This window comes from Prionailurus bengalensis, chromosome F2, assembly GCF_016509475.1.
Source record: "Prionailurus bengalensis isolate Pbe53 chromosome F2, Fcat_Pben_1.1_paternal_pri, whole genome shotgun sequence".
NCBI classification, from domain to species: domain Eukaryota; kingdom Metazoa; phylum Chordata; class Mammalia; order Carnivora; family Felidae; genus Prionailurus; species Prionailurus bengalensis.
In genome coordinates, this window is record NC_057353.1 from 49,022,669 (window position 1) to 49,033,953 (window position 11,285).

At 47.6% G+C, this 11,285-nt stretch overlaps 1 protein-coding gene across 1 annotated transcript in view; it reads left to right on the top strand.

The window, feature by feature from the left end:
- Positions 1–6,666, top strand: part of BAALC (BAALC binder of MAP3K1 and KLF4) — an 86,916-nt gene extending 80,250 nt beyond the window's left edge. The window contains exon 3 of the mRNA XM_043601520.1: positions 5,538–6,666. Within this exon, the coding sequence (XP_043457455.1) occupies positions 5,538–5,648 (111 nt within the window). The 3' untranslated portion in view covers positions 5,649–6,666. The remainder of the gene's footprint in view (positions 1–5,537) is intronic.
- The last annotated feature ends 4,619 nt before the right edge of the window (positions 6,667–11,285 follow it).

Here is an 11,285-nt window from a genome sequence, read left to right on the forward strand (position 1 = left end):
ATTTTAGAAGTGGAGGAAGGATTGCATTAGCAGACAGCCACAAAAGAAAAAGGTGCCAAATAGGTTTCTCTCATCACTGAGTTGGGAACCAGAAGATTTTTTTTTTTTTAAGTCAGTAATTGCAATTGGGACATGTTTTCTTTTCCTTTAGTTAAATAAAGGGAGTGGGATGTTAAATAAAAAGGTTTGGCTGGCTGAGAACCACATCAGAGAGAAAAATATCTATAATACAAAATGTCAGAGGTTCTTTTTTAAATGCTTGTTTATTTTTGAGAGAGACGGAGGCAGAGTGCGAGTAGGTAGGGACAGAGAGAAAGGGAGACACAGAATCCGAAGCAGGCTCCAGGCTCCGAGCTGTCAGCACAGAGGCTGACACAGGGCTCGAACCCACGAACCACGAGGTCATGACCTGAGCCGAAGTCTGATGCTTAACCGACTGAGCCACCCAGCGCCCCTAAAATGTCAAGAGGTTCTGAGGACCAAAATGGGACAATTGTCCCACGTATCCACATAGCTCTTCTCTTGTAGAAGGGCAAAGTAACTTCTCAGGGCTTCTAGAGAAAATAATCTGGCATTGTAGCCCTCTTTCTCATCTTCTTTCTCCCTCTCCTTCAGGCTTGAAATCTGAGATTTCCAACTTGTAACTAGATTACAGCAACGACCGACCTCCTGAATGTCTGTGCTGCTGTGAAAGGGGTGGGCGCCTTTCTGCTGATGCCTCAGACTTGAAAGCTTCTCTTTTATAAAACGCTTCCAAGAGAATGTACTGTTGTTCTAATGTTTAATTACCAATACAGCGTAATTGCTTGAAAGGGACTTGTTTGTGGCTTCGAACCTGTATCCGTCATTGGAGTAAAGAACTCCAGTGCCTTTTATCCAAATGTATAACCTTGCGGAGGTATTGTCCTTGTTGTTTGGACACAGGAGTAGCAAGAGCCATAGTTTAGGTAGAATAAGAAGGCTTTCCATTTAAATTTAGTATGTTCGACATCACCGTTTTGCAAATAGAATTTTAATGTTAGCTATAACTGGGGTGACTGTTCTGGTTTGCAGCGGCCTGAGTAAGCTCCCAGAATGTAGGACTTTCAGTCAATTTGGGGCAAACCAGGGGAAGTTGGTCACCCTATTAATGCTAAGTGACATGCTTAATTCTCTCAAAAAGCCTCACAGAGAATCAGGCATTATCTCCCCATCTTTCAGGTAAGGGAACTGAGGCTCAGAGGTTAAAGCAACATGTCTTGTGACAACTAACTGGTGACAAAGCCTTGCCCTAAGTCCAGGTCTGTCTGGCCCCAAAGCCCGTGCTCTGAACGCCACCGCTAGGGCAGGCTTCTCTGGATATACAGATTTAAGAAGTTGCAAAAAGCAGGGGCGCCTGGATGGCTCAGTCGGTTGAGCAGCCAACTTGGGCTCGGGACATGATCTCACAGTTTGTGGGTTCGAGCCCTGTGTCGGGGCTTGCTGCTATCAGCACAGAGCCCGTTATCACAGATCCCAATTTGGATCCTCTGTCCCTTTCTCTCTCTCTGCCCCTCCCCTGCTCTCTCTCAAAAATAAATAAACATTTAAAGGAGGAGGAAGAGGAGGAGGAGGAGGAGGAGGAGGAGAAGGAGAAGGAGAAGAAGAAGAAGAAGAAGAAGAAGAAGAAATTGCAAAAAGAAAAAAAAGAAATTGCCCCATTGTGCTTGAGATTAAAATCATATAGGGGCACCTGGGTGGCTCAGTCCATTAAGCATCTGACTTCGGCTCAGGTCATGATCTCGTGGTTTGTGGGTTCGAGCCCTGCACTGGGCTCTGTGCTGACAGTTCAGAGGCTGGAGCCTGCTTCCGATTCTGTGTCTCCCTCTCTCTCTGCCCCTTCCCCGTTCATGCTCTGTCTCTCTCTGTCCCAAAAATAAATTAAAAAAAAAAAAAAAAAAAGTCATACATAGGGGCGCCTGGGTGGCGCAGTCGGTTAAGCGTCCGACTTCAGCCAGGTCACGATCTCGCGGTCCGTGAGTTCGAGCCCCGCGTCAGGCTCTGGGCTGATGGCTCGGAGCCTGGAGCCTGTTTCCGATTCTGTGTCTCCCTCTCTCTCTGCCCCTCCCCCGTTCATGCTCTGTCTCTCTCTGTCCCAAAATAAATAAAAACGTTGAAAAAAATTAAAAAAAAAAGTCATACATAGTCTGTAGTTGTTCTGGGAATGACTACTTTGTAGCCTTGGACTCTCTACTTAACCAGGCTAGGAAATTAAGAATCATCCAACTATTAAATTTTTGCTTATATTTTTAAGCTTAGAGAAGCAGACTGAAATACAGAGCAGAGCATTTTCTGGGTATAATCTTTAATAACCTTTTGTGAAATCTTGCCAGTAACTCTAGAGGAAAGCAGTTGTACCGTTTGGAAAGTTTACATTTCCGTTCTGGAAAGCTCTCTGACTGCCCACCAGTTTGAGAGGAATGCTGCTGTCACCTTGGCTCCTTTCAAATACAGCCTCTGTGTCTCTATTCCATGCCCCAGTCCTCAAAGCTTGTGTGCAATTGCACCCCAAATGGAAATCAGATGGAATCAGCCTCAGGATTGCCACACTTTTCTTTAGGAGAAACCAAATTGGGGGTGGGACTTTATGGGTTCTCTGCTTTTAGCAAGAAATAAACCCATCAAAGTCAGTGCTAGCCCTGGTGCCAGTTCAGGCTTTGGAAGAGCTGAGTTGTAAGACTGAATCCTTAAAAAGCATTGACTTCGGGTCGTTAAAGCAAGGGCACATTGACAAATGCAGTATGTTCATTCATTCATTCACCCACTAATTCAGCCAAACCTAAACTGAGAACCTGTTCTGTCTCAGATGGTAATAGGCACTGGGAACATGAAGAGGAAAACAGTAAAATCCTAGCTCGTGAAATCAATGGGTAAGACTCAAATTGCATATGGTCAATATTATCCCTTAAATACCTCTCAAATCACCCATAAAGTATTCTTAGGTCAAGTTCCCTAGAAGCAGAACCTACGATGAGGATTCTTGTGCAAGCAATTGATTGAAAGAGTACTCTCAGGGTGCCTGAGTGGCTCGGTCGGTTAAGCGTCCCAATTCTTGATTTCAGCTCAGGTCATGATCTCACGTTTCACGAGATTGAGCCCATGTCAGGCTCTGCACTGACAGCACAGAGCCTACTTGGGATTCTCTCTCCCTCTCTGTCTACCCCCCCCCACCTCTCTCAAAATAAATAAACATCAAGAAAAAAGTACTGTCAGGTGAAGCCCATATGGTAATAAGGGAAGCAGGATGGGGCAGAGGACCCAGTTCAGCAAATATGTGAGCTCTGCTGACTCCCTCAGGGAGCCTGGTCCCACAGGGGACTCTGGAGCATGAAGACATCATAGATTTATATCCCCTTGAGGCAACATGGCCAGCCTTTTTTATCCCCAACCATCAGACATGGGCTTTGGGCTGTCTCCAGGAATTAGTGTGTGACCTCTGTGGCATTTCTGAGCAAGGTGGCTCTGATCAGATGAGATGTCATCTGATCAGACGATTCTCAAAAACTGGGTGCTGCTGTGGGCAGTTGGCAGACAAAACTCACAGCATCTGGGGGTATGGATGCACCAGGCACGTAAAGAGAATCTGGAGGGGGCGTCTCCAGCAGCTACCACGCAGGATGTATGCGACATGGTACAAACCACCTATCATTTGTTAGTAAATTAACCAGGCCAATTTATTTTTCTCCAGTGGTGCACTAGTCCACCATTTCTTTGGACGCCCTACAGCTGAAGTAGTTGGCTTGTATTCGGGGGCCATATTGTATTAAAAACACACATCCGTCTGCATCCACGCCCAGCGGGGAGACTTCTCACGCCCTGGGAGATGCTTCCTCAGATCTGAGGCTGACTGTGTTTTCCAGGAAGCAGATGCTGCGATGTCATTATACAGGATGCTCATTGGGAAGTGCCCTGTCAACCCCTGCGGAGGGGAGGGCCGGAAGCAGGAGTGGGCAGAGGAGAAGGTGAGCCAGAGGCAGGCCTAGCAGTAGCCACAGCCCAGCCCGCCCCACAGGGAGCTCTGGAGCTAAGTGGCTTCTCAGAGCCGGCCTGCTTTGTACCAAAATGGCTAGGCCTTCATACCCCGCATTGGGCCACCCTGGCAAAGGCATGACCCGGGGTGAGGGGGCTTTCTGCAGCTGAGACACCCCAAGGGGACGGCTGGAAGTGATTCACTGACTGCACTCCCAGTGCTAGGCAGCAGGGCTCCCTGGACTGGGATTGGGCAGCACATATCTCTGTCTACTACGGAGACGACTCAACAGGACCCCTCTCGCGCTCGCTGCAAGCATACAGTTGAGCGGAATGGACACAAAATCACTCCCCACTAAGTTAAAGTTTACTCTTGAGGTGGGGCACATAGGGTACAAGAGCCTACAGTTTAGTCAATGTTTTAGTATTTATTTTTTTTTTCAACGTTTATTTATTTTTGGGACAGAGAGAGACAGAGCATGAACGGGGGAGGGGCAGAGAGAGGGGGAGACACAGAATCGGAAACAGGCTCCAGGCTCCGAGCCATCAGCCCAGAGCCTGACGCGGGGCTCGAACTCACGGACCGCGAGATCGTGACCTGGCTGAAGTCGGACACTTAACCGACTGCGCCATCCAGGCGCCCCAATGTTTTAGTATTTAATATGAATTCTGGACTTTGATCATTTTATCTTCACTTAGAAGCAAATAATTTATCTTCCTTTTTACTTATACTTACTGAATCTTTTTTGTGTGTGTGTCGGTTTTATTTAGCAATAGGCATTATATTGAGAACCTTAATTTATGACCTTATTTAATCCTTACAATAATCTTGTGAGGTAGGTCCTGTTGTTATCCCCCATTTTACAGGTGAGAAAACTGAGGGTTAGGTTAGACAAAACTTGCTCAGGGGCGCCAGGAGGGCTCAGTTGGTTAAGCATCTGACTCTTGGTTTCGGCTCAGGTCATGATCTCACGGCTCTGTGGGTTTGAGCCCCACATCAGGCTCTATGCTGACAGTGCGGAACCTGCTTGGGATTCTCTCTCCCTCCCTCTCTCTCTGCCCCTTCCCCACTTGTGCTGTCTCTCTTAAACGTAAATAAATAAACTTAAAAAAAAAGAGAGAGAGAGAGAGAGAGAGAGAGAAAAGAAAGATTCTATGATGAAAAAGAAATATTTAAAAAAGAAAAAACTCGCACATAGTGAAATTATCTAGTCGGTCTTTCACTACAAGCCCGTCTGGCTCCAAAGCTCAACTCCTTAACTGCTTTACTAAAGCCGGCTGTGAAACCTTTCACACTACCCCTTGATGGACCTTCGCTAATTAATGCATTCATTCAACAGTGTTTTACTGAGCATGCCTGATGCCAGGCTCTGTGCTAGGTCAACATGAGAGTTTCAACAGAGAAAGCTTTGAAAAGGAGGACATGTGCGTGTGTTCCTGTGGGTCGTTCTTGCCTGTGTGTGTGCGCGTGTGTGTAGCGAACTCAGGAGATTAATGCAAACCGGGATGTGTTCTACTAACTCAGTTCATGATGTTAACCTTTCTAACAGGCTAAAAGAGACGCTAAGCGAACGTCTGCAAAAGAAGTCACCATTAATGTTACAGACAGTATCCGACAGGCGGACAGAAGTCGAAGAATCTCGAAGAACTGTGTTAACTAGCAGGAGCGTTCGGCTGGCAGCGCCGATGGACAACTCTGGTGCCCTCCACCTACTGGAGCCCATCAAGGAGCCTGAAGAAGCGGGTGGCCCCTGCTGAACGTGAGCGCTGCTGAGTGCCCTGAGGGACCGTCTTACCAGGCAGCGAGCGGCTGCCTGGGCTGCGGGGACGTTCTCGGCACCCTCCTCACCACAGAGCTGTACTGGCACAGTGCTTGCATATGGTGATACGCTGCAGTGACCGTGCCTGTCTGCAGCCCCTGCGATGCGGTCTGACGTGGCCGTAGTGAGCGAGAGCCACGGACGGGTTTGTGACACGGAGAAAAGTGGACGTTTCCTGGGAGAATGACGCGCACGTGGGCTCTCAGCCCCGCTGGCCGTGGCGGTGTGCGCTCTTGCGGGTCGGCCTGTTCTTTCTCTCTGTCTTTCAGAAGGAAGCCCGCCGTCGGAAAGCTTACCGTGTTCACTTAACAGTCGTCTTCCGCCCACCTGTAAACCCAGATGTAGGAGAGACCGAGAAACAGGGAAAACCCCTGTGACACCCGTCTCCTGAGCTCAGTCCGAGACAGATTCAGAGATCCAGTGTCACACAAACTAACCCCGCCCGCGCTCACAGCATGTTTGGGGAGGTCTCTGTGATGCAGTCACACCTGTCTCTCATCTGCCTTCAGCCCCCCCCCCCATACAGGTGTCCGTGTCTGCCCACGTACTGCAATATCGTGGTCACCGTGGTCAACACATCCGACCAGGACGGCCCTCAGGGCTTAGCCAGACATTGCATTTCAGAGCGTCCCAGTTCTCTTCGCTTGTGCTCTTGAGTGTCTGTTCTCTCCCGTTGGGTCATTTGCAATTGTTAATCAAAGCGTAGACACTGCTCGCAAGAGGCAGATAATCCAGAACATACTGGCAGCACATAGCCTCCCGTACACAGCACCAGGCCTAGGGCTACGTCGTGTGCTGTCCGTGAAGGAATCGCTTTATTTATTTTTATTTTTATTTTTTAACATTTATTTATTTTTGAGACAGAGAGCATGAACGGGGGAGGGGCAGAGAGAGAGGGAGACACAGAACCGGAAGCAGACTCCAGGCTCTGAGCTGTCAGCCCAGAGCCCGACGCAGGGCTGGAACCCACGGTCGGCGAGATGGTGACCTGAGTTGAAGTCGGACGCTTAACCGACTGAGCCACCCAGGCGCCCGAAGGAATCGCTTTAGAAAGGCAGTGCTGAGTTGATGTGCCATCACATTGACCGACGTGCACTGTGTTAGAAATCAGAGGCAGTAAAAAAAAATATTTTGATAGATTAAAATTATCTAACATTTCTTTACACGTGTTAAGGTGGAAGCATCTTCCTCCAAAGTAATGTAGCATAATTTTAAACGATTGTTAACATGCCTGGACTGGGAAAGGTAGGACTAAAGTTGTACCAAATGATACCAATAAACTCCATGTTTAGCAGAAATGGGCAGCCTGATGGTGTGTGTTTATGTAATACGGTCCAGAGAAGTGACATGTAGGTTAACATTTAGAAACTTGGCCTCATTACTTGTTAATTTTGTTATTCCTCAAACACAAGCACGGCCTCCCTCCCTTCCTTCCTCCCTTCCTCCCTCCCTCCCTTCCTTCCTCCCTCCCTTCCTTCCTCCCTTCCTTCCTTCCTTCCTTCCTTTTCTCCTTCTCTCCTTCCTCCCTCCCTCCCTCCCTTTGGTAGACTGTGTATTTATTCATTAAACATTGAATACCAGCCCTGCATCAGGCACCTTGCAGATGCTAAGAGATTTTGAGTCTGGCCAGTCACCCTTGTATATTCTGAATCTGACAGTGGACTTCATAACTAGGGGACTAACTTAGACCCTAAAGTGTAGGGTATGTTGTGAATTCTCACTTTTACATTCAGGGTAGCTTTCTCTCCTAGACCGGATCTGGGTGTTCTCCTAATCACTGCACAAGCCTTTTTACCATACACAAAGCTACAGTTTTCCCAAACCTCTATCATTTTGATTCTTTGAGAAAGGGCTTTTAAAGAACTTCATGTTCTGAAAATTAAATAATAATAATACAATACAAGCAACATCTGTGGCTCCGATGTCCCCACTGGCGTTACTCAGCAGGAGCCCCCAGCTGCCAAAGGTTGACAACAATCCTGCAAGTTCAAGGGCTCGTTCTCCTAGGCACATGTGTCGTGTCTCTGTGTGGGGTGTTTCTTCCCCAGCATGCCCCTGTCCGTGGGTCGTGGACTACACCAGTTTCTCTCTTCAGCCTCGTTTGTGCTTCATGTAACTGTTGCACCTTGCGGTGGAATGCATTAACTGGAGAGGGTATCTCTGTTTTCTATAGAAACAATGTCTCACTTCTGGGGGAGAGAGGAATGAGGGGCATATATGATCTGCGCCTCCCTGGCACAATCTGGATTTCACAAAAAGGTAGTGATCAGAAGTTAAACCGTGTTACTGGAAATTCACCTGCAGTTTTTTCCTGTGTGTATGATACAAGAACTGATTCTCACGATTCTCTTAACATAACACTTTCTATTGCAAAGTTTGTGTCAATAAAGTCATCAATGTCAAACATATAGACGATACAGAGAGTCTTTACTGGAACCTTCCATTTATATTTAGAGCTATTTAGATTTTTTCTTCTTTGATACAAAGGTCATATATATATATATATATACATATATATATATATGATCTCTGTGAACCCTTCATAAAGCTTAATGAAGTAGGTAAGGAGAACTCTATTCTCCAGTTTACAGTTCTTAAAGTATTTATAGTCACTTAACTAGTAAGCCATGCAGAAAGGATTCAAGGGAGGGAAGTCTGCCTGCAAACTCAGTGGTTTTTCCAACATGTGGGGTGGTGTCTTTCCTGCCAACAAGGTCTGACGTGCCTGGGAGACCGAGCTATTCTGAGGGGAATCATCACTGAGCCTGAGAGGAAGTGAAGCCCCAGTCTGAGAGGGTAGCAGCAGTGACCGAAGAGGGCGGGAGAGGGCTTGGGGAATTCGGATCTAACTCGGGCTTCCTTATCCCTCCAGAGAGGGTGACCCTGACCTAGTGTGAGAGAGCACTTTCAGTGAAGGTCAGAAAGAAAAGAGACCTCACCATCGAGAGGAGATTGGAATTGCAGCCATCAGAAGAGCTAAGACCTCAAGGTGAGAGAAGCTACAGCAGCCAAGGACCTCCCTGATCTGCCCAGGCCCCACGCACTCCTTGGGAGCACAGGCCAAGGACCGTATCTCCTCACCCTTTCCCGCTGCCACCTCCACAGTGCCCCCCCTCCCCCCAGGCCACCTGAACACACTCCTGTCTGGATTCCCTGTCCAAGCCCTGTTTATGACCCTCACCACCCCCACTCACCGACTAGCCCAGCCTGCCACAGAAATGTATCGCATCCGTATTTGCTCCCCTAAGCAGGGTTCACAAAACCACCGGGGTTCACAAAACCTCTCCGCTGAACCAAATGGCAGACATGCTTCATTTGTCTGTCATGGTGTTAAAACCCGAGGATTTCACAGAAAAGGCCAGCTCTGGCGGAGACTTGTCGTTGAGAACTCCAATATCCATTCTCCCCTTCTTTCTTAGCTGGCCACGTGTCCACTCAGAAGAAAGATTATACTTTCCGGCCTCCTTTGCAGCGAGGAGTAGCTGTATGATTTAGTTCTGGCCAATGAAATGAAATAATAGGCCACGAAGCTTCCGGGGAATCTTATAAAAGAATGGTCAGGTTCTTTCTTTTCTCCTTTTCCTTCCTGCTGCCTGGAATGAGGAGTAATGGCTGGAGCCACAGCAGTCCACTGGGTCATGAGGGAACCTTGGAAATGGAAACCATGCTGAGCGGGGCAGTAGTAAATTAGAAGTTTAGGTCCCTCATTCCACTGAGCCTCTGTGAGTCCAGGACTAAACGTCCCAGACCTCTTTTTTGTGAGAGAGAAATACACGTCTACCTCACTTAGGCTACTCTTTCAGGTCAGTACTCCCAGCCGAACCCAATTCTAGCTGATACAGAAACTTTCCATCTTCTTTTGAAAGCTCGGGAGATGTGACACCCCTGGGCTCTTGTTGCCATTCAGACACAGTTGGCTGGAGCTGATAAGGCCACATTAGTCGAAGTTATGGGGGTCTCTAGATGGTCATGGCCCCCGCCACTCATTGTGGCTTACACACAGCTTACAGCCTCCAGATTGGTGGTACCTGCCTGAGCCCTTTGGCATTTGCAACCCCTGCGCCAGACTGTGTTCGCATGTTCCTTTCAGGAGTCGTCAAAATACAGAAGGTCCTTTTCCCCATCCCACCAGTCTGGGAAGCCAGTCTCATGAGAACTTTCTGAGGAGGCAAGTTACAAATGTGACTTCATGTTTAAAGTTGTGTATTCACTCACCCTTTCGTTTCCTTCCCATGTATTTATCAAGAAGCTTCGAGATGTCAGAAGTTGTGGTACAGTGAGGAATAAGACAGACCTGGCCCCTGCCCGATGGAGCTGACATTCTAGTAAAGGAAACAGGCAGTCAAAACAAACTAAAAGAAATAAATTATCGCCATAATTGAAGATGGTGATGACTGCTACGAGAACATTAACAGGAGAATGGACTGGAAGGAGGCCAGAATGCAAGCAGGAGACCACTTAAGAGATTCCTGCAGTGGCCCTGGTGGGGACACGTTAGTGGCAAGGAATAGGGGAGTGATTGTGAAGATGGACAGAAGTTTCTATTTTAGAAATGGAAACATGAAGATTTACTGATGGAATGGGTGTAGGAAATGAAGAGAAGAGAGAAATCAGGATGATTCTTAAGTTTCTGGTTTGTTCAACATGGTTCTTGGGTAAAACAGGGTATGACAGGGTGAGAGAAATGTTACTGTTTGCCCCACCCGGGCTCTCTTTCCCAGGTTCTCATGCAGTGAGCTCCTAAACTATTTCAGCAGTATTTATGTCTCCTTAACTCACTTCAGATTGTGAGGCGCCTGAGTGGCTCAGTCAGTTAAGCGTCCAACTCTTGGTTTCGGCTCAGGTCATGATCTCATACTTTCGTGAGTTTGAGCCCCACATCGGGCTCCATGCTGACAGGGCAGAGCCTGCTTGGGATTCTCTGTCTCTCTCTCTCTGTCTCTCTCTCTGCCCCTCCTCTACTCACACTGTCTCTGTCTCTCTCAAAATAGAGAAGCAAATAAACTTAAAAAAAATTTCTTTAGATTGTTCTCCCAAACCATCCCCCATGGAAGACCGTAAAAACCAATATCAGAAGGAATGTATCCTTAATTCTCTAGGAATAGGGGAACTGTCAGAAGACCCAGACATGATCAGGCAATGGATCACCCAGATTTTTTTTTTTAATGTTTATTTATTTTTGAGAGATGAGAGAAACCAAGCACAAGCAGGGAAGGGGCAGAGAGAGAGGGAGACACAGAATCTGAAACAGGCTCCAGGCTCTGAGCTGTCAGCACAGAGCCTGACATGGGGCTCGAACCCACGAACCGCAAGATCATGACCTGAGCCGAAGTCACTTGCTCAACCGACAGAGCCACCCAGGCGCCCCATCACCCAGATTTTTTAACCCAGCAGAGAGCTATGTCTGGGCACTTCCTGCCAGGCTGAGCTTGGCAGTTTTAGTTTCTTAGCCAGGACTTTTCCAGGTAGAACTCCATT